Source organism: Oryx dammah, unplaced genomic scaffold, assembly GCF_014754425.2.
Source record: "Oryx dammah isolate SB20612 unplaced genomic scaffold, SCBI_Odam_1.1 HiC_scaffold_10, whole genome shotgun sequence".
Taxonomy (NCBI): Eukaryota; Metazoa; Chordata; class Mammalia; order Artiodactyla; family Bovidae; genus Oryx; species Oryx dammah.
Window position 1 is genome coordinate 66,083,074 of NW_024070194.1, and position 23,474 is coordinate 66,106,547.

Here is a 23,474-nt window from a genome sequence, read left to right on the forward strand (position 1 = left end):
ATTTTTGGTCTGCATTTGGTTGAATCCAAGAATGTGGAATTTGTGGATCCAGATGGCCAACTGTAATGTTATGGATGTATGTCCCAGGACACTTGAACCAAGTCTTCCTGTCCCTGAGGAATTTCCACAGGTGGTGAGAAGGGTCACAGCAACTCTGCTGGTGGATAAATGGATAGAGTCTTAAACCAAACTGCAATATAGTTCCAAAGGGTTAGTGACATCTGTGTGTCATCGAGGTGGCAAGAAGGACTTTACTGAAACAGTGGGAGATACAAACCACTATATATAAAATAGGCAACCAACAAAGACCTACTGGATAGCCCAGGGAAATCAGCTCAGTATCTTCTAATAACCTATAAGGGGAAATAATCTGAATAAGAATGGATAGTAATACATAGATATAGATGGGCTTCCCTGGTAACAGCAGTACAGAACTTGCCTGCAACGCAGGAGACCCAGGTTCGATCCCTGGGTCAGGAAGATCTCCTGGAGGAGGCTGTGACAACCTACTCTACTACTCTTGCCTGGAGAATCCCGTGGATAGAGGAGCCTGGCAGGCTGAGTCCGTAGGGTCCCAAAGAGTCGGACATGGCTGAACAGACTAAACAGCAGCAGCACCGGCAGATATAGATGGGCTTTCTCAGGCGGCGCTAGTGGTGAAGAACCCGCCTGCCAGTGCAGGAGACACAGAAGACGCCGGTTAGATCGCTGGGTCAGGAAGATCCCCTGGAGAAAGAAATGGCAACCCATTCCAGTATTCTTGCCTGGAGAATCCCATGGACAGAGGAGCCTGGTGGGCTATAGTCCTTGGGGTCACAAAGAGTCGGGCACTACTGAACCGACTTAGCAGGCATGCATACATAGATAGGCATAACTGGGCCACTTTGCTGTACACCTGAAACTAACCCATTATAAATAAAAACACAGTGGGAGAGAAAGAGGACATTTCTTCCCAGTAGTGACCTCTTCAGAGACAGTAAATAAAAGTCTAAAGATCGAGGAAAATAAGATTCAGGCGTATATATCAGAGGAGAATCCAGCCTCGGAGAGAGCTGCATTACAAAGAGGAGGCGGTATTGAACAAATTTACTCAGATCTGCTTCCTGCCAGTAGAATTTTCAGCAGGAGGGGTATTCAAAAAGAAAAAAAAAAACCCTCAGTGAGGGGCTTTACTGTGAGTATAACGTTGCTTCACCTGGATTTAGAGTATTGCAATCTGGACTGTTGGCAAACAAAAACACAGCTGAAATACAGAATCCTTCCTTCTGGTGGCTTGTCTTCAGCCCGAAGTTGCACAATTCAGGAGGAGCAGAAGGTTCTCGGGACAGCTTGTTCTCATTGTGCTGGTTATAGGTTCCCTAGCTCTTTCTCCTCCTCTTTTCAAGTCGTAATTCACTAAAAATGCATCACAGACGAGCAGCTCACTTGGATTTTCCTAGTCGCTTCTTGAATTTTACCACAGGCACGAAGAGTCTCCATTAAAGCGCCATCCTGGTTTCTCATTACCAGTCTGACTGGAGCTGGGTTACTATTCAAATGCTCCCGAAGCCAAAATGTGGCTGGTGGGAGTCAGGGAAGGAACGGGAAGGGAGTGGAAAACAGGGAGGGAGACTGGTATCTGGTGTTTTCAAATGTGGGAGAGACCTGGAACTCAGCGCAGCAGAGGAAGAAAAGTGTTCTGAGTAAGGCATTTCAGAGCAGCGTGGCATGGATAGCCCCACACCGTGTCCCCTGCAGGTGGTCCCGAGATTCTGCCTCTGCCCTAAGGGGTGTGTGACCACAGCCAGATGGTTCCTTTGCACTGAAGCCCTCCTTGCTTCTGAAATCTGATGAGCTATACACTTCAACATGAAGAAGACTGTTACACTCATTTCAATGTTTTGGTCTATAATCATTCAAAGGAAAAAAAAAAAAAAAGAGTAAATTCCAAAACGTGGCAGAGCTTCTTTCCACTCTATCACCACAAAAATGGTATCAGTTCAGAAACCATGAAATTCCATCCCAGGATTCAAGTATTGAGAGAGGAGCTGTGAAGGCATTCCAGAAGGATGGAGACTGCTTCACAGACAGTTTTAAGAGGGATTTAGTGGGGGCGGGGACTCTTTCAGGCCAGGGCTGCATTCCCTCTGCTTGTGCTCTGCTCATGACATTTTGCCGTCACCCATATTCACTGTCAAGGGCTAAAAGTCTTGCCCCAAAACTCTCCCCACGTGCGGGGTCGGGGGCTGTTCTCTCCGACAAGTGGGGTCTGGGTGCAGCATCCAGTGTGAAACAGCTGCTGTTGGTTGTCACTGAGCAGCTGCTGAGAGAGAAGGAAAGAGGAAGTTCTTATCTGGACCTTCCACTCAGTCATCTGCATGACAGTTTATCAGTTACAGAAAATCCTGTTTCAACGCTAACAGTCTGAGAGGGTGAGAACAATGATGTAATGCTCAGAGACGTGTACCAAAATTTAAGTGAACAACAAGTAAAGCCCCAGCTCTCTGGGAGAGAATGACCACACATGAAGAGTGCAGATGAAAGCATCAGGAACAGAGGATCCATGAGGAAAGATAAGAGGAACCAAGTGGCTTAGCTTGCTTAGCTAAGAGACAGATGATGTCAACTTAATTGAAGTTTTTTCTTTTGTGTTCTGATTGAAGATGGGGGAAAAAAAGACGGTCAAATTTCCTTGACACACACATATTCATACACTAAAGGATACTAAGTCAGATGTCTGTAGAAATAACAGGATGGTAGAACCAGAAAAAAAGTCACAGAGGTCAATCTGTAAGCATCTTTTGACAGGAAAAAGCTCCTAGTAGGAAAGTTCTCTGCAGGTGGCCCCTCTGTCTTGCCTCATCACTAACCTTAAACAAGACGCCCCCATGCTGTATTCATCTCCGGCCCTGACACACCTTACTAATCTTTTGTTCACACAGTCCTTTGCCTACATTGTTGGTTCTTTCACAGATCAAAGAAGCAGAAATGAAGACTAAGGAAATGACGGAGGACCAGATCTCTTCCCTAGCTTCTCTTCAGCAATCTTGCAAACAAACTGCGTGAACAAGATAACGTCTGATAAAAGACCAGGAAGAGTCAACCAGCCGGCACACAAGTGCGTGTGCAGTGGGGGAGGGGGATGACTGGCCCCCTGCCTCAGTGATTCACAAGAAGACTTCCCTGTTTCCCTTAAAAGCTTTCATGGCCGAGCAGAATCTTGGCAGGTGGTTTTGTGGGGACCCTGAGTCCACCATCTCCCCAGATTGCTGGTGTTCTGATTAGAGGTACCTTTCCTTTCTATCAATGTGAATACTTTTTTTAAGTGGAGAGCAGTGGGACCTGATTTGATAATCAGTTCAGCAGGCTTATTTTACAAATAAGAAACTGAGAACCCAAGAGTTTAAGGGATGGCTCAGGCCTTCCTTGGAGAAGGCAGTGGCACCCCACTCCAGTACTCTTGCCTGGAAAATCCCATGGACGGAGGAGCCTAGTGGGCTGCAGTCCATGGGGTTGCTAGGAGTCGGACACGACTGAGCGACTTCACTTTCATTTTTCACTTTCATGCATTGGAGAAGGAAATGGCAACCCACTCCAGTGTTCTTGCCTGGAGAATCCCAGGGACGGGGGAGCCGGGTGGGCTGCCGTCTATGGGGTCACACAGAGTCAGACACGACTGAAGTGACTTAGCAGCAGCAGGCCTTCCTTACAAGTAACCAGTGGCAGAGATAGAATCTCACATTCAAGACCCCCTGTTGTGATGGCCACCAACTACAGGCTGGGCAGCTTTGAGAGCAGGTCTTCATCCCAACATGAAACCCTGGTTCCTGAAATCCCCGGTTTCCAAGATCTCATCCAAACCCCAAGTTCCTTATCAAGTTTTCACAATGCAATGATCTCATGAATTAAAAAAATCTCTCTAACAGTGAAAAAATATGCCAAGAATGCTGACCAACTGTTCTCCATTTCCATTTAGAGGGGAACACACGAAACTTGTCTAAACGATTTCAGACATGTTAAGCCAGGGATAGACCAAAGCCTTCAGCAATGTCTCTGCAGGCAACTAAGTTACGAGAAGAGACTGGAATGCCTCCTTCTTCATAGTTTAAGTAACGTCACAGTAAGGTACCTTCTAAAGGACCAAGAAATAGTTCTGCTTATAAACACAATGACAGCTCAGACAGGCTTCTCTCCTTATTTCTGAGGAACATCCAATAATAAAAAAGTGGTTCCTGGTATGTATTCCAAATGGAAGACTGCAAAGTGAGGGATCATCACTCAAACAGCTCGATGAAAAAAGAAAGTCTCATGGAGCTCAAAGGCAAACATCAGAGAGCACCACTGAGCACCACGCCTGCCTTTTTGCCCTTTTGAAAATGAAGCTTGCAATCTCTGAAAAAGAAAGACCGTTCTCTTGAAGAATCAGTAAGAGCACAGGCTTGCCCTCTGGTGAAGCACTTCGTCACCTAATCCAGAGACAAAGGTTCAAAGTTCTTTTAAAAGAACTTAATTTTCCAATAGAATTTCCCCCATAGAATCTGAGAAATCACACCAGTGTGCAAACAGCAATTATCTAGAAGTCAAACATAGGCTTTTCCCTACCAAACAGAAGTACATTTGTCATCTCTAGTCTCTCATCAATTACATGACTGCTATGAACGCTTTCCGTGACTTATTGTTTTTGTTTAGTGATTCAGGAGAGCTCGTTGGTATTTTAATTAAGGCAGCAGAGCAAGTCGCATAAGTAATGTTACAAACTTTTCAGCTCTGACTTTTATTTCTTATTGGCGGTGCCAAGGGGAATGTTACATTTGGCTCAATTAAATGGATTCCAAATCCAGGTAAGCACCATATCGACGGTCACCTTGTTACCCTGAGGAGCTGATCGCTACCAGACAGCCTGATGTTTCTCCTAAATTCTCTCCAAGGACTTATTAATGTACGTCCGCCCTCCAAGCCAAGTGAGTCTGCTCATCCCCCCAGACCCTGAGTACCTGAAGTCATTCACAACCCTGGACCTTTGTTCTCCTGCTTGCCTGCATCCATCACTCCCTTCATCTCGGCCCAGCTTCTACCCTGCCTTCAAATCCTGCCTCCTCTATGAGTCTCCTCCCTTGTGGTTCTAGCCCTCACCCACCCACCCCTCACCCATACCACGAGGTTGCTTCTGAAATGTCAGTTACTAGATACTGCAAACATGATCCCTTATATGGGTCCCTGTTGCCCACTGGCCATCACGTACTAGAGCAGCCCCAGGTGTCGACAGAGCCCTAGGGGCTGCCTGCAGTAGGAATGCAATGCACCAAAACACCAATATGGAGATTCCCGCAATCCTGTCACCAGTGACCTGACACCCAGCCCAGGCCCAGGTTCCTTATACAGGCTGTGTAAGGACCTCATGGCTTCCCTGGTAACTCAGTGGTAAAGAATCTGCCTGCCAGTGCAGGAGACTCGGGTTCCATCTCTGGGTCAGGAAGATCCTCTGGAGCAGGAAAGGGATACCCACTCCACTATTCCTGCCTGGAAAATCCCATGGACAGAGGAGCCTGGCAGGGTCCACGGGGTTGCAAAGGGTCAGACATGACTTAGCGACTAAACAACAACAAGGACCCTTAGCAGCTGCTAAGGGTCAAGGGTGAAGTTCAAAGGGCTCAGATTCCTTTGCTTTCTCCCAAGGTACCATGTGTATTGGGATATGTGAGATAAACAGCCATTTTTCCAATATTACTTCATTATTAGAGAACTCATTTAAATTGAAGTAATGATGTTGGTAAAACTATTCAGTTGCAGATTCATTTAGGTGATAAATGACACAACAACAAAACAACCACACCTGCCGACTGAAACCAGCACAACTGGGAAGGACTCTGCACTAAAGCTGACAGCCAGCCTCTGCTCCTGGCTTGGGCCTGGGGGCGTTCGGGACCCCCAGGATGGGCAGCAAGAAAACGGTACTCTCTTCCTTCTCTCCAGGAAATGCCCACTGGCCCTGCCTTGTTCAAATCAAAAACGGCCAGGCAAAAAGGAGGCTGTGGCTACGGCCTCCATGTCCAAGGTCCCAAATAGTGTCCCCATCAGACTACTTACTGGGCGTTGAGGGGGACAGGTGGACAGTCCATTCCCAGGGCACTCTTCTCTCCAGCATTACTCTGACTACCAGGTTCCCACAGAAATACCTGATTATTCAATTAATCCATAATTCAAGCTCCCCCAAACAGTGGTCCCCACTCCTCAACCTTCATGTTACCTGAATTAACAGCCACCACTGACACAGGGCAGGCACTTCATCCTTCCTGAAGCACTGTCCAAATGCCACGGTCCCCCGCTTCTCTTCCCACTTCACCTCTGTCCCTTCTCTGTCCCTTCAAGTCCCCAGGACTCAATCCCGGACCATTCCTTCCTGCTTCTACACCTGCTTGCCCCCCACTGCGCCCGCCCCCATCCCTCCTCCACTACACCCGCCCCTTGCGGATTCCATTCAGGTTCACAGCTTTAAAATGCATCAGAGGGAACTTCCCTGGTGGTCTAGTGGTTAGGACTCCCGAGCTTTCACTGCAGGGGGTGCTGGTTCAATCCCTGGCTGGGGAACTAAGATCCCGCATGAGGTACAGCACAACCAACCCCCCACAAAACAAACAAATAGAACACATCAGAAGCTATCAGTTCCCAAATAACGTCCATCCTCACTACTTATGGATTCTGTGTCTGAATTTGCCTACTTGCTACAATCCTTTTGCAGCCCCCGGATCAATACTTGGGATGCTTTTGTGTTCATCTGTAGACCTGCCCAGAGTGGCCAGAACCTGGCGTTGCCCGCGGTGCTCGCTCCCAGCCGGGGCACACGCAGCGGCACTCCATCCTCCTGTTTCACCTCTCACACTGTCCGCAGCATGGTTTTCATGGCCCAGTTACTGCCACATTTTCCCGCATTTTTGTGCCTTTCGTTGACTTCGCTATTAAAAACAGCCCTCAGGTGTCAGGGCCAAGGTGCTATCCAGGGATCCCAAGCCCAAGAAGGCTGAATGTGCCTTAGAGAGAAAGTGTGTATTCTATAAACTTCATTTAGGCATGAGTTACAGTGCTGTTGGCCTGAATTCAACATTAATGAATCAATAATAATATTAAATAAAGTGTCACTGAACAGAGATACAGGGACTTCCCTGGTGGCTCAGATGGTAAAGAATCTGCCTGCCATGTGGGAGACCCAGGTTCAGTCCCTGGGTCGGGAAGATCCCTTGGAGTTTATCACAAGGGATAAACTGTCTATCACAGTTTATCACAAACAAACAGAGAGATAAAAATCACAAATACACAACTAACTACAGTTCTGTACCTACACTGTTAGCCACATTTAGCATCATTCTGAGGGAGCAGGACTGACCTTACATACAAGTCCCTTTCTCCCACAAAACTGAATGAAAAAACAAAGTCAGCATCTTTTAAACCAGTGGCCACATAGTAAAAACTGTACATTGTTGTCCATTCGTTTAAAAAGCAAAGTCACTAGATGGTATAAAAGTGATAACTGGTGCCTTTGTGATGGATGATAAACACTTTTTCTTTAAGGTTGAGAATTATCTCCACTCTCTCTACATAACCAGAGACACTTCCTGTTCTCTTTCCTGCTCAGACACACACACACACACACACACAGAGACACTTCCTATTCTCTTTCCTGCTTTATTTTTCTGCACAGCACACATCACCATCTAAGATATTAATTAATACATCTATTAGCCTATAGTCTGTCTCTGTCTCAAACATAAGTGCCAAGAGATTGAGGATTTTTATATTTCTTTTTTCTTTCTATGGATACATCCCTAGTGCCTAGAACAGAAGGTAGGCACTAAATAAATAATCCCAGAATGATGCATAATGTGATTCAATTCACCTGTTAGCCCTCTGTCTCTCGCAATACTGTGAACATTTTGAGATCAGAGACTCTGTCTATCTAGCCCATATTTGTATTCCTAACATTACACTACTGTGCATGACCCATAACAGGAATTCAATAATTGCACCTGGAATGAATGGTAGGGGAACAGAGACGAAAAATCACTAATGTTCATAAGCTTAGGTGTTTATTCAACATGCATCTGTGCAAAGGTCAGAAAGCACAGCCCCTGCTCTACTGGAGCACGGGCGAGACACGAATAAAGATGGACCCAGATGCAACGTGATCAGGGCCATGACAAAAAAGGAAAAGAACTAAGATGACAAAGGAGACAATTGGTGTTGGGATAGCAATCAAAAGAGGGTTATGTAACCTGGGCTTTGGTGGTCAAATAGGGGCGTGCCACACAGACTGTGGAGGAGAAACAACCTGAGTTCAGCTGCTCACTGCCCAAGGCATGTCTACAGAGACAAGCTCCCCAGTGTTGCGCCTTCTTTGCTCTAAGAGGTCTCTCAGCAGTCTTGGTGCTTAATAAATATGAACAAGCAGAAATGTTCTGCTCCCACGGTCCTCCTCCTCTCTCCTCACTCAAAGCAGACCTGTATCTGATGACAGAATTCCCTGACGGCTCCACTCGCCACTATGCAGGATGATAAGAGCAAAGGCCACATCCAAATGTCAGTCCCAGTTCCCAGCCCCGTTAGCGTCTGACGTCTAAACAGGACCAGACCACTCGGACGGCAGCCACTTAGAAACCCAAAGAGCCTGCCGTTCCACCAGCTCTGCCAAATGCAAAAAAGCAGAAATCAATTTAGAAAGTGCTAGAGCTTTCCAACATCAGAGCCAAATATGAGAACGATGTGACCCAGATGTAAATATGCACATTCTGTGTCAGGACATCTGAACCCGCTGTCCCGAAGGGGAGCTGGGTGGCTACAGCATCCCCACTGGGACACAGCAAGGCCATTCTGGCCAGGAGACTGGACCCCATGACCTCACAGGCCTGTCCATCTTCTGATGCCTATGGTTCACCACAGTTGGAGCAGGCTTTTTCCCTCCGTGTCTTTTAAGAGAAATGAGAATAGCCTGTCTCATCCACTGTTACTTGCTGCTTGCTTGGTGGCTTGGACTAAACCGGAGAAATTCTACACACACACACACACACACTGCACGGTCACACATCACACACACCCATCACACACCCACATTTCCACACACGGCATCACTCCCAGGCATACACGTGTGTCTCCCCACGCATCTCACACCACAGCCACCATTCTGAGTTCTCCTGGTGGGGTGCAGGCTCTTCCTGAAACCATCACTTTTCTCTCCTAGAACAGGGACAACTCACCCTCCCATGCACCTCCATCAGCTGTGCTGCCTCCTCAAACAGGATCAGAACATTCTCCCTTCTCTGTCCGGTGCAAATACACAAGCCAGGGACAAAACCCAGGGGCGGTCAAGAGCTAAGAGGTGCTGAGCACGGCTTTTCCTCCCCTCCCACATTTACACCATCGTGATCTTCTCCCAGATCTGTTGCTTCTTTCCATTCCCTCATTTTCTTTCTCTATTCCCCTCAAGTCTGTCTTTTCCTCCCCAAGTTCCTTTAAGAGTGCACCGGTTGTGACACGAACAGGGATGACGTAACGCCCATTATTATGCAAGCCCCTGAAGCCCCTGAAGTGCCTCCAAGGTCATGTGGAGTTTTCCACAATGCTCGGGGCCCCACACTCATTCTAGATGAGGCCTGCTTCCCTCATTTAAGGGAAGGTCGCACGACACTTGTCATATAACTTCATCTCTTCTCCCTAAGGGCAGGTTTACTGTTATCACTAGGAAAAGCCATCATGGTTTGTATGATGAGAATTCAGCCTTGGTCTCTGGTTCCCAAAAGTCTTTACCAATTTCCGTTTCTCTGGCTCTTAGACCTTCCTGGCTTGTACTCTCTCCGCAGCACGAGCTGATGCCTCCACTCGGAACACTGTCTCCTAACCTTCACATGGCTGGGGCTGCTTCTCGTCCTGAAGGCCAATGCCCAGGTCTCCTCCTGCCCCCTTAGCCATTCCAACTCTTCCTCACACTTGTCACTCTGTCTCATACCCCTGTTTATATCTTCTTCATAGCATGCAAGGTCTGAAACGCCTCTGTTCACCTGTTTCTTTGCCGTCTGTCCCTCCCAACTAAAACGTCAGCTCCATGACAGCAGGGGCCCCACCTATACTCACGGTCTTCACCCTAGTGCCTAGGACAGCATCGAGCACATAGCAGGCATCTGAGTGTACATTTGCTGGAGGAATGAATACAGTCCTGTAAATGAAGTCTAATTTCATCCACAGCTCCAATGGCCTTTCTCCAGGCCCCCAGAAGATGGAAGAGGATTCTTGGTATTTGAATGCTCAGATCTGCCACAATCTTTTCTGCATTCTGCCGTGTTTGGGACAAAGGATCCAGGGTTCTGATTGTAGGAAAAATTTTTTTGGCTTCTCCAGGACAGGTCAGGATTGGCGGATAGCCCAAGAGAGTGACTTGGTCAAGGTTTGAAGCAGACTCCTCTGATCGATCTTTTCTTTCTACCTGTGCCTATCTCAGCATTTAAATGTTTTGCGTGTGTCTGCACCTTACTGCTGTCTCAACGTGTCACTGTAAATATTTGAAAACATACATACATGTGCTGTATTTCTGGTCTTAGAAACAGGGAACTGACCCAAATCAATTCCTGGCCTCCACGCAGGCCCACACCCAAATCAAACAGGAATTCAGGGGAAGGTTTCAGGGGAAACCACATCCTTTGAAGCTTGTTCCAGTGTCTCTCAATCTTTTTATTACTCCCTCAAGGGAAACAAAGGCAGGTGCCAGGCTCAAAAGCTAAAGACAAGCGATCGGGCTGGCAAATGGGGAAATACAACACGCAAAGTCCTTACCGACATAGCCTGGGGTCCCACACGCTGTGGACATCACGTCTCCTTTGCCTTCCATTTTGGACAATCCAAAGTCACTGATCATGATTTTGGACTCCTCATCTTGACTGTAGTACAACAGGTTCTCAGGCTAGAAAGAAAAGTAGGGGAAAAAAAATTTACAAACTATGTTGATAGCTGGGTTAATTGTGGGAGCCTCACCAACTCACCAAAACTTAATGGAAGGACAGACTTGAACTTTACACACAGTAAATACCTGGAGAAAAGCAGTGTTTAATGAAAGCAATGTGGGGGCCTTACCTAGTATTGGGGCATTTATGGATTATCAAGAAATGTGAGTCCATTTCCCTTAGTAGTATTTTCTCTAATTAAAACAAATGAAGTATATATTGAAGCATCTAGAAAGTAGATGCCTTCCAGACTTGTCGATTCATTTGCTGGGTTAGGGGAAAGGAGATTTCCAGAAAGAATGCTGCTTTTACAGGTGTTCTGTGGTTTCTTTTTTCCTGGCCCTTGTCAGCAGCCTGCCTCTGACCTAAGGGTCTCTCTCCTGGATCTCGGAACCCTCCTGAGTCGTGCAGCTCTGCACATGCATTGCACACCCTCCTTTCCTGAGCCAGCTGACACCTGCGCACTCTGCTCCCTGGGAAGCAGAGGGAGGTCATCCTGGAATGCACTGATGTGGAGGATCCAGAACTTTCTGGCCATGTGTCCTCAAGAACTCGAAGCCTCTGCTTGTGTTTCTGTATAACACGGAGTGATGGCGCCTCCTGTGCTTCCCCAACTGTAAATGTCAGAGTTCAGGAAGCAGTAATTCCCCACATGCAGCAAAGGTTTGATTATAACTTTGTCTCCACTCCAGATATGCACGTCAGTGGCACCTTCCTGGTATCTATGTGGGAGGGGCTTAAGGGTGACAACCCTGGGGCAAACTGGGAGATGATGAAACCTCATCTGCATGACATCTTCTGGAAAATTGGGGAACTTGGGTGTTCCTGGCAAAAAATGGGGGAAGGGCTTATGGAGCCCTAAGGAGCTGTTAGAGCGAGAACCCCTCTACCCTTGCCATCTCCTCTTAGTAATTTTCCATCCATGACCGTTCACTCTGCTCAACGGTTATATATCCTCATGTGTCCTTGCTGAACTTGAAGTGGAACCCAGCTCTCTCCCCTAATGCGATGTCCCTCTTGCAGGAGTCTTAAATAAAACATTCCTTACCATTTGAACATCTGTCAGAACCAATTTGTTTTTCCTTTAACAGAATCCCCCCAAAATACTACCCTTCACCCAAAATAACAAGCTAAAAAGGAACAGCATTTATCAACCACAGGGACATGAATCCTGTGGACAAAGCATGAGATTAGAAGAAAATCAAACGCATGTTTGCGGATGTTTTCAGTGAGTTTTAAACTAGAATAAAATGGGCCAATCAATAGTGGCAACAATAATATTCAGAAAGCAGAGGGAAACAATCTAACCAAACAGTGCAGGTGGCTTCTCTGAATGCTTAGGGATTAGCATTTGGTGAAGAGTTAAGAATCCAATCATGGGGGCAGAGAGATTTAAGTTTCTGATTTTGAAACTTCCAATCCCTGACAGTGCTTCTGCAGCTGTCAAGGATCTCATGCTCCTAGACAAGGCTGCATCCAGGCAGGAGATGGCCTAAGAGCCCAGAATCTCTCCTTACACCTTATTCCTCCAGGAGATGCATCTGGATCAATAAATGGCTTTTCTGAAGGGCAACTTCTGATGAGGATTCAATCAACTGGTCATCCTCAGGTTAGGTCAATACTTTTACTTGTCTCAAGATTTAGTAACAATAGCAAGACTTTTCTCGATGGACGGGGAGGTAGGGGGAACAGAGAAGAAAAGTGGGAGAGAAGATGGGCTCAGGGATAATGTGGGTGGGGGCCCCTGGCTGGCAGAAGGAGGGCTGTGGGTGATGGGGGGACAGAGGGGATCTTACAATACTGCCTGGGGTCCTACAAGGCCCAGGACTCACCTAAAAGATTATTTTTTCTGCATTTTATGGAATGTTTGCAAGACAACTGGTGCCCAACACATGACTTGGGATGTCAATTCCAACCCTTGTTCATGTAAGTTTTGAAGAGATCTGAATCAACATTTCCTGTAGAGTTAATGTTACATATAATCATACTCCTAATCCAGTGATATCTTTCACCCCCCGAGGGAATACCTGGCAATGCTGAGAGAGACATTTCTGGTGATCTAAACTTCAGGAGTGGTACAGGTGTCTCATGGGCAGGGACCAGGGATGCTGCTAAACATGTCCCCATGCATGGGACAACCTCCCCCAACAAAGAATGATCCAGCTCGTTCAGCCTCTCCCCAATAGGAGGAGGCAGCAAGGACACTTCTCTTGCTTTGAAAAAAGGGCAACTGAGGATCTTTAGTAGCTTCCTGGGGCAAGAACACACAGGAATGCCTTTGTGAAGGAAGAAAGAGGTATGCTCATATGCGGGGGCTGAGTAGTATCCTAAGTCGTGCTCTAATCTTTTTAAAAAAGATGCGACCGGGGCTTTTCTCCAGTTGCTGCAAGGAGGACTATTCTCTAGTTGCGATGTGTGGGCTTCTCACTGAGGTGGCTTCTCTTTGTGCAGAGCATGGGGCTCTAAGGAGCAAGGGCGTCAACAGCTGCGGCACTCAGGCTCAGCAGTTCTGGTGCACGGGCTTAGTTGCTCCGCAGCATGTGGGATCTTCCTGGATCGGGGATCGAATTTGTGTCTCCTGCACTGGCAGGCAGATTCTTCAACACTGAGCCACCAGGGAAGCCGCCTAATCTTAAATTAACCCAACTGTAAAACTCTCTATTTCCCTGGCCTAGATCACAAAGGTAAATTTTTTAGAGGTTTATGAAAGTTTAATTTCTGAACCCCAACTTCCTCCACATACATAGAACTTATTTGTGCCTCTGTAAAGAGATCACAAAATTGCCTTAAAATGGTAATGTTCTTGCCAGTGATAAGCCTAGTGATCTTAAAGCTCTACCAGCTGGGAGACGTATGTACTTCTCCAAAAGCATTACCTGCATATAAAAACTCCTATTTCCCATGCAGCTAATCTGTCTTTCTAAGGGGAAATAGACATTGCCCATCTAGGAAATGGCCTATCTGCTTATGCTGGATTTCCAATGAGTACAGATAACTCGCCCATCATATCACATCTTCATGGTCACCAAGCTAACTTGTTTAGGAAGAGTTGCCTGCTGAGGTCTAGAACACAGAATCGGCATTTGGTGAGAACACAAGTGAGCAGAGAAGGCTCCGCTGCTTGGCTTGGAGGTGCCATGTGGCCTTACCGAGCCTTCACCTGGCCCTCTGAAGGATCCCCAAGGTCCTGAAGATTACCTACTTGTGCTCACAGCCCATTTCACCCATCAAGAAGCCTACAAAGGCTGTAAGAACACCAGCAATGTCCTCAAATGTCCTCATCCAGTGGTTCTCCAAGTGTGGTTCCCAGGCCAACATCAGTATCACCTGTAAACCCCTTAGAAATGCAAGTTCCCAAGCCCTGCTGCAGACCTGCAGGGTCAGAACCTCCGGGGGAGGGCCAGGAATCTGTTTTTCACCAACCCTGAAGATAAGTCTTCGCTAGTGGTAAAGAACCTGCCTGCTAATGCAGGAGACATAAGAGATGCAGGTTCAATCCCTGGGTCAGGAAGATCCCCTGGAGGAGGGCATGGCAACCCACTCCAGTATTCTTGCCTGGGGAATCCCCATGGACAGAGGAGCCTGACGGGTTACAGTCCATGGGGTCGCACAGAGTGGACTTAGCTTGCACAAACGCAGACAAGTCTGATGTAGGCTAACATTTGGGAGCCACTACTCCAGTCACTGGGAAAAGATTAACATGGAGAAAAGAATAAAAATTTTACAGTGAGTCCCCATGAAAGAAAAAGCTATACCATTTTATACTCTGACATCCAGTACCAGATAATGGGCAGATGTTAACATTTTGTTTTAACACATTTATGATTTATTCTTTACATTGATTTAGATTGCCCATAGTCGTGAACACTATGGCTTCAGTACAAATAATCCCTGTGTTTCTGACAGAAGCGGTGCATATGCGTAATGCGTAGGGTTTCCATCTTGACCAGTCAGTGAACCCTGGGGGCTGGGCCTGGACCTACTGTAGAACGAAGCCACTTTATAGTTTCGGGTCAATTACACCAATTTTTTCTGTTCCTCAAACTGGTATGTTTGATCCTTACTCTTGGTACTAGGATACCTACCCTTTGGCATCCACTGGGACCTTTGAGCCAAGGTGACCGAGGCCCAGATCCTTCAATGCTATTAGTAAACGGCGAGTATTCCTAAATATTGTAGGGAAAAGATAAGAATGGAACAGCCAGGACACAGGGAGAAGGCTGTACTTGCAGGTCATTTAACCTGTCTTCCCTGATAATCTTTGATTTCCTTTCTCTCTCATCTCATCCCTCTACGCCGCTCCCTTTGCTTTCCCCCCATGTAGCGGGTTGTGCTGAAGCAGGGCCGGAATTGGGAAAAGAGTGAACAATTGCACTGGGCAAAGGGTCTTCATGGCCTTGATGTCTTGAACAAAATTACCCTTTAGACAAGCTTGAACCAATACACAACCTACCTCTCCCATGGACCTTTTAGTGCATAATGGTTATTAAATGTCTCAAACAATGGCCAGCCCCATTGATTTTCATCATCTTTCAAGCCACTTCTGGGTCCCAAAGGCCCTGACAACTAACAGTAGGCAAAGCCCACCATTCCAAACCAAGGCAACCTCATCCCTCCTCTGGAGCCGATCCTCTCCTGACAGTGCATTGTGGGTTGGAAAGCAGTTGGAGAGTGTTGCTAAGTGCTGGCCTCACCTTGAGGTCTCTGTGGACAATACCCATTCTATGGAGATAGTAGACCGCATCCAAGACCTGGCGGATCAGAGTGCTAGCGTCTTTCTCTGTGTAAAATCCTTTCTCCACTATCCGGTCAAACAGCTCTCCACCAGATACACTGTTAAAAAAAAACAACAAAGAACAAATCAGTATAAGGTTTTTTTTTTTTTTTTAATGTTTTATTTATTTAAAAAAATCTTTATCTTTTTGACCGGGTCTCAGTTGCAGCACACAGGATCTTCAGTCTCGTGGCATGTGGGACCTACTTCCCTGACCAGGAATCAAACCTGGGCCCCCTGCATTGGGAGCATGGAGTCTTAGCCATTGGACCACCGGGGAAGTCCCCAAATCAGTATACGTTTAAGAAGACACATTGAATTGTTCAGGGAAAACTATCAATAAGACCTATCAGTATGGTGAAAGACTAAAATTATATTTCAAAAATGCATCTATTCAGATTTAAATGTTGTCTCCTTATTCCCCAGAAGTTATACCAGGGAAGTGTTTTATGTCATGATGGCACAGATGGTCTAGAAGGAAAGAAAGTGAATAAAGACACCTTAGGACCTGTGGACTAGGCAGGCCTGAGAAGTCTCTCTTGGCCTTTGCTCTATCCCGCTGGGACAACATTAAGTCAGAATAACCTTCCAGAATCATCAGTGACAGGGAGACAACACTGCGGAGGGGCCAACCTCACATGTGAGTGTAGCCTTAAAGATCTGGGCGGTGGGAGGGGGTGTTTGTGGGCAAAACAGCAAGCAGCCAACAGGATGTCTGGGTTCTTGACCCAGATCTGCTCTTAAGATGCTGAGAAGATGAAGACTCTGGGAACCTTTGGACCTCAGTCTTTTCATCTATGAAATAAGGGAGTTAATCTAGTCAATCATTCCCTCAGATGCATCAGAACGTCAAAGCCACTTTTGAATTACAAAAAGATAGAAGAATGACACTCCAGTATATTGTTTTAATTTGGTTTGGGGGAGAGAATATTCCATTTTAATTTGAGTTTCAGATTGCATTAACCATTTTTTGGTATTTATCAAAAGGGAACCTAGGTCACCAAAGGTCAAAAGGCCCTGGTGGACAACCTCCAGAGTCCCTTTCGGCTCTGATATTTGATGCTGCTCTGAGTTTCACAAAGTAACAGAACTGCAAAATCCTGAACAGAAACAATTCCACACCTCTGCCTTCAAATTCTTAGACATAGGATTCTCAAAGAAAAAGTGTTTTGTTCAAATAATTAAGCCATCTTGGAAATTAGCTTCAGGGGATTTATTAGCACTATTTAATACAAGAAAAACAAATTTCCCAAAAATAAAATGAAAAAGATATATATTTGAAATACCAAAATCATGAAAGTTTCACAAATAACTTTTACATCTTTAAAAGACAGGCACTAGCAGTAACACACACATACACCAACACATGAAGCTATGATTCATTTTCTGCAAGTCAAGGCAATTAATGTTCAATAACTGAGCCACTGAAATGTTCTTTTTTAAAGAACTAATAAAACAAAATTGCAGCTATAAAAGGCCTGTGTATGAGTCTCTCCCATTACTTATAATCAGTCCGAGCCATATTGAGCTTGGATAATGTCTCATTCCAAAGCAAACTGAGCAATCTAGATAAAAGAAGAAAGGCACTCTGGAAAAATTAAAAACCAATTCAAAGAGTGAAAAGAAACAGAAACAACAGGGGAGTAAGTACAGCTGGACAACTGCGCTGTCTAAACGATCCATCCTTGGGTAAACCCGAATCCCAGGACATTCACATTCCATCTCAGCAACTCACATCAAGTTCTCACCACTCTTCCTTTTTTCCAGACTCTTCTTCCCAGTGAGCTTCAGTGCAAAAACTCTGCAGAGTCCAAGAATGTATTATAGGAGATGTATTGATGCTAGGGGTAGGGTAAACTTGGGTGCATTCACCTGGAGGCAATTCACTTCACCAGATCATTTATTCATCACTCATTCTACGTGTACTGGGCACCCACTAGGTGCCAGCCACCCTGTGCAGCTGGTGCCAATCCAGGGGTCATTAGCAGTGCAGGAGGAAAAGTCTGTCTTGACTGTGCCCCTCCTCACCCCCTACACTGGCTCACCTACAGTAAGGGCGCTGAGCTAGTGTTCTACCACTGGGCTGCTACTCACGTGCTCTGCAAGGTGCCTGAAGGCCTTAGGCAGCAATGCTCCCCACCCCGACCCCCACCCTTAGCACCCCATAACCTGTACTTTGCCAGATCTCTTCCCTCCCTCCCAACTGATCTTTCCTGCTTTCTAGTCTTACAAAGTTCTCTTCTCTGCAATGGGATGTAAGGTATTAATAGCTATTGAATAATATTTTCTCTGTGATAGTTCAGCAATGCAATGAGATCTGAAGCAAGGACTTCCCTAGCGGTCAGTGACTAAGATTTCGTGCTCCTAATGCAGGGGGTCCAGGTTCAACCCCTGGTCAGGGAACTAGATCCCACATGCCACAACCAAGAGTTCACTCACATGCCATAACTAAAAGCCTCCATGTGTCCCAGCACAGATCCCATGTGCCACAACTAAGGCCCAGTACAGCCTAATAAATAAATAAAATTAAAAAAACATGATGTGAAGCATCAGAATTGACGTGTAAGATACTCCTGTGCTAGGTAGGGTCAGGGTCTCAATTTTCTGCCCATTTAATATTTCACTTCTTAAATTCCAAATTGCACCAGGGATTTATTTTTCTGAACAGTGCTCAGAAAGAATGTGGTTTCCTTGGAAACCAAGGAACTGGGGAAAAGTTTTAAAACTTGCCAATAAAAAATGTAACAATACTGATAAAAATACCTTAAAGTTTGTAAGTTTTTATACTTTGCAAAAATCTCCTCAAGCATACATTTCAAAAAGGCCATTCTGACAGATTGAATGTTTGAGCTCCCCCAATTCATAAGCTGAAGCTCTAAACGCCCACATGATGGTATCTAGGGGTGGGAACTTAGGGAGGTAATTAGATTTAGTTGAGGTCATGAGAGTGCAGCCCTGATTATGGAATCAGTGTGTTCATGAAAAGAGTAAGGGACACCATAAAGACACAGTAAGAAGGTGGCCATCTGTAAGCCAGGAACAGTGCCCTTAAATGGAATCAAACCAGCACCTTGGTCTCAGACATCCTAGACTCCAGGACTGTGCGAAATACATCTCTGTCCTTTCAGCTGCCCAGTTGCTGGTATTCTGTTATGACAGCCTGAGCTAAGACACCCAATCATTTTCAAAATCACGTGTGAACAACCGGAATCCCAGAATCACTGGTAAGGAAGTAAATTTAGAATTGTACCGAGGGGCATGTCTCATTTTCCGGCTGGCAGGATGCATGAAGGTTGGGTGGTCAGCTACTGAGCTGACAGGTGGTTTTACTGAGTCAATATTCTTCTATAGCGAGCTTCCAATGTGTGTGGTTTAAAGGTCCTCATTAGAAATGGAGTTCCCCAAGGAAAACTTGCAGAGCACCAGAATGCAATTAGAAGGATGAGGTCAGGTGATTGGAGAAAAGGAGCAGGACCATAACAACAGGTCAATAAATAAAATTACTTAACGGCAGCCATGGCAGAGAGGTTCAGCTTTAGGGAGATGTAAGTATACAAGACTCGATGGACGTGAATTTGAGTGAACTCCGGGAGTTGGTGATGGACAGGGAGGCCTGGCATGCTGCGATTCATGGGGTCGCAAAGAATTGGACATGACTGAGCAACTGAACTGGAGTATACAAGAAAACTGGCTACCAACACTAAAGGAACAGAAGACAGGGGATATGGCTTGAAAATTCTCTATCCTCTCTGTTGAACTTGGATATTTATTTAGAACAACTTGTCCGCAGTGAACTTGGGTTTGCTCAGTCTCTGACCTCCGTGCCTGTAATACTGCACTGCTATCACTATGTGAATCTTAACTACTCATATACCAAGTAGCTGGATGTAATGGGGTTGCAAAGAGTCGGACACGACTGAGCAACTGAACTGAACTGAACTGATTCTTCTCAATGGGCTTCCCGGGAGGCTCAATGGTTGTCGAGGTCTAGCCTCAGCAGAGTCTAGGGATATCTTCAGGATGGATGACATCGGTGAATGAAGAAAGATAGATAAAGAGATAAAGAAAGAGACATGGCGTGACCAAGCTTCTTCGAGCAAGGCCCATTTACTTTATTCTTTTCGGGGCTTTTATACCCTGAGTTATACATACAGCAAGGTGAAAAATGCAGAGTCAACTCAACATTTCATCAGTAATAACTTTCATCGATATCAGGTTCCTTCCTGCAAAAGTCTTATTTTTTGTACATCATCTTTTATTTTGGAGGCCTGTTGATATTCCATGAGCTCCTTTTGATAAAGGTTGGTCAGCCAGAACACCAGAACAATGATTTTCTTTAAAGTGTTTTTTCTTAAATTTTTAGCCTGCGTCACCCTTAAAGTACAGAGTTACATTTTTATGGAGCAAAGAACGTATTAACTCAAACTCTAATGTTGCTAATGCTAAGGCTATTACTTGTTTTTTCTACATCCTGACTATATGCACTCCTAGGAACACAATGGATAAGGGATGTGAGAACTTGGCAGTAAGCATAGGCTCAACAATGTTGCAAGAGTCTGGATAAACCTGCCAAGTAAGCTAGAATGCTAACAGAGGGTCTGAAACACTCCTTTCATGCCCAGGAGATTTATCAACTAGAGCTCTAAGTTAACTCTTTTGGTCAGAGACAGCCCCTTGCTAATGTCGGAAGAGCTGGTGAAAGACAAAATAATAAGACAGACAGATTCTGGTTCGGGGGTAGATGCTTGAGCAGGTCCAGGGGGTCCGTCGAGTCCTGAGGCCTTGCTCATCAGGACTCTTCCACATGACCTTGTCATGGGTTGGATCTCCCATGCTGGCTCCCGGCAAATGGTAAAGAATCCTCCTGCCAATTTATGAGACACGGATTCAATCCCTGAGTCTGGAAGATCCACCAGAGAAGGAAAGGGCAACCCACTCCAGTATTCAGTTCAGTTCAGTCGCTCATTCGGGTCCAATTCTTTGCGACCCCATGAATCGCAGCACGCCAGGCCTCCCTGTCCATCACCAACTCCCAGAGTTCACTCAAACTTACGTCCATCAAGTTGGTGATGCCATCCAGCCATCTCATCCTCTGTCGTCTCCTTCTCCTCCTGCCCCCAATCCCTCCCAGCATCAGAGTCTTTTCCAGTGAGTCAACTCTTCACATGAGGTGGCCAAAGTACTGGAGTTTCAGCTTTAGCATCATTCCTTCCAAAGAAATCACAGGGTTGATCTCCTTCAGAATGGACTGGTTGGATCTCCTTGCAGTCCAGGGGACTCTCAAGAGTCTTCTCCAACACCACAGTTCAAAAGCATCAATTCTTTGGCACTCATCTTTCTTCACAGTCCGACTCTCACATCCATACATGACCACTGGAAAAACCATAGCCTTGACTAGACGGACCTTTGTTGGCAAAGTAATATCTCTGCTTTTGAATATGCTATCTAGGTTGATCATAACTTTCCTTCCAAAATAAGCGTCTTTTAATTTCATGGCTGCAGTCACCATCTGCAGTGATTTTGGAGCCCCCAAAATAAAGTCTGACACTGTTTCCACTGTTTCCCCATCTATTTCCCATGAAGTGATGGAACCAGATACCATGATCTTTGTTTTCTGAATGTTGAGCTTTAAGCCAACTTTTTCACTCTCTTCTTTCACTTTCATCAAGAGGCTCTTTAGTTCCTCTTCACTTTCTGCCATAAGGGTGGTATCATCTGCATATCCGAGGTTATTGATATTTCTCTGAGCAATCTTGATTCCAGCTTGTGCTTCTTCCAGCCCAGCATTTCTCATGATGTACTCTGCATAGAAGTTAAATAAGCAGGGTGACAATATATAGCCTTTGACGTACTCCTTTTTCTATTTGGAACCAGACTGTTGTTCCATGTCCAGTTCTAACTATTGCTTCCTGACTTGCATATAGGTTTCTTAAGAGGCAGGTCAGGTGGTCTGGTATTCCCATCTCTTTCAGAATTTTCCACAGTTTATTGTGATCCACACAGTCAAAGGCTTTGGCATAGTCAATAAAGCAGAAAGAGATGTTTTTCTGGAACTCTCTTGCTTTTTTCCATGATCCAGCGGATGTTGGCAATTTGATCTCTGGTTCCTCTCCCTTTTCTAAAACCAGCTTGAACATCTGGAAGTTCATGGTTCACGTATTGCTGAAGCCTGGCTTGAAGAATTTTGAACATTACTTTACTAGCATGTGAGATGAGTGCAACTGTGCGGTAGTTTGAGCATTCTTTGGCATTGCCTTTCTTTGGAATTGGAATTAAAACTGACCTTTCCAGTCCTGTGGAAAACTGACCTTTTCCACTGCTGAGTTTTCCAAATTTGCTGGCATATTGAGTGTAGCACTTTCACAGCATCATCTTTCAGGATTTGAAAGAGCTCAACTGGAATTCCATCACCTCCACTAGCTTTGTTCGTAGTGACACTTCCTAAGGCCCACTTGACTTCACATTCCAGGATGTCTGGCTCTAGGTGAGTGATCATACCATCATTATTATCTTGGGTCATGAAGATCTTTTTTGTACAGTTTTTCTGTGTATTCTTGCCACATGTTCTTAATATCTTCTGCTTCTGTTTGGTCCATACCATTTCTATCCTTTATGGAGCCCATCTTTGCATGAAATGTTCCCTTGGTATTTGTAATTTTCTTGAAGAGATCTCTAGTCTTTCCCATTCTGTTGTTTTCCTCTATTTCTTTGCATTGATCGCTGAGGAACGCTTTCTTATCTCTTCTTGCTATTCTTTGGAACTCTACATTCAGATGCTTATATCTTTCCTTTTCTCCTTTGCTTTTCACTTCTCTTCTTTTCACAGCTATTTGTAAGGCCTCCCCAGACAGCCATTTTGCTTTTTTGCATTTCTTTTCCATGGGGATGGTCTTGATCCCTGTCTCCTGTACAATGTCATGAACCTCATTCCATAGTTCATCAGGCACTCTATCTATCAGATCTAGGCCCTTAAATCTGTTTCTCACTTCCACTGTATAATCATAAGGAATTTGATCTAGGTCATACCTGAATGGTGTAGCGATTTTCCCTACTTTCTTCAATTTGAGTCTGAATTTGGTAATAAGGAGTTCATGATCTGAGCCACAGTCAGCTCCCAGTCTTGTTTGTGCTGACTGTATAGAGCTTCTCCATCTTTGGCTGCAAAGAATATAATCAATCTGATTTCGGTGTTGACCATCTGGTGATGTCCATGTGTAGAGTCTTCTCTTGTGTTGTTGGAAGAGGGTGTTTGCTATGACCAGTGCATTCTCTCGGCAAAACTCTATTAGCCTTTGCCCTGCTTCATTCCGTATTCCAAGGCCAAATTTGCCTGTTACTCCAGGTGTTTCTTGACTTCCTACTTTTGCATTCCAGTCCCCTATAATGAAAAGGACATCTTTTTGGGGTGTTAGTTCTAAAAAGTCTTGTAGGTCTTCATAGAACCATTCAACTTCAGCTTCTTCAGCATCACTGGTCAGGGCATAGACTTGGATTACCGTGATATTGAATGGTTTGCCTTGGAGACGAACAGAGATCATTCTGTCGTTTTTAAGACTGCATCAGTACTGCATTTCGGACTCTTTTGTTGACCATGATGGCTACTCCATTTCTTCCGAGGGATTCCTGGCTGCAGTAGTAGATATAATGGTCATCTGTATTACTGCCTGGGAAATCCTATGGACAGAGGAGCCTGGTGGGCTACAGTCCATGGGGTCACAAAAGAATCAGATGTGACTGAG

General features: G+C 45.4%; 1 protein-coding gene across 2 annotated transcripts in view; it reads right to left on the bottom strand.

Moving 5' to 3' along the window:
- Positions 1–23,474, bottom strand: part of CAMK1D (calcium/calmodulin dependent protein kinase ID) — a 394,014-nt gene that overhangs the window by 49,925 nt on the left and 320,615 nt on the right. For both annotated transcript variants that reach the window (XM_040248463.1, XM_040248464.1), the window contains exons 4-5: positions 15,656–15,794; positions 10,795–10,921 (exon numbers count right to left, since the gene is read on the bottom strand). In XM_040248463.1, coding sequence (XP_040104397.1) covers positions 10,795–10,921; positions 15,656–15,794 — 266 coding nt within the window. The remainder of the gene's footprint in view (positions 1–10,794; positions 10,922–15,655; positions 15,795–23,474) is intronic.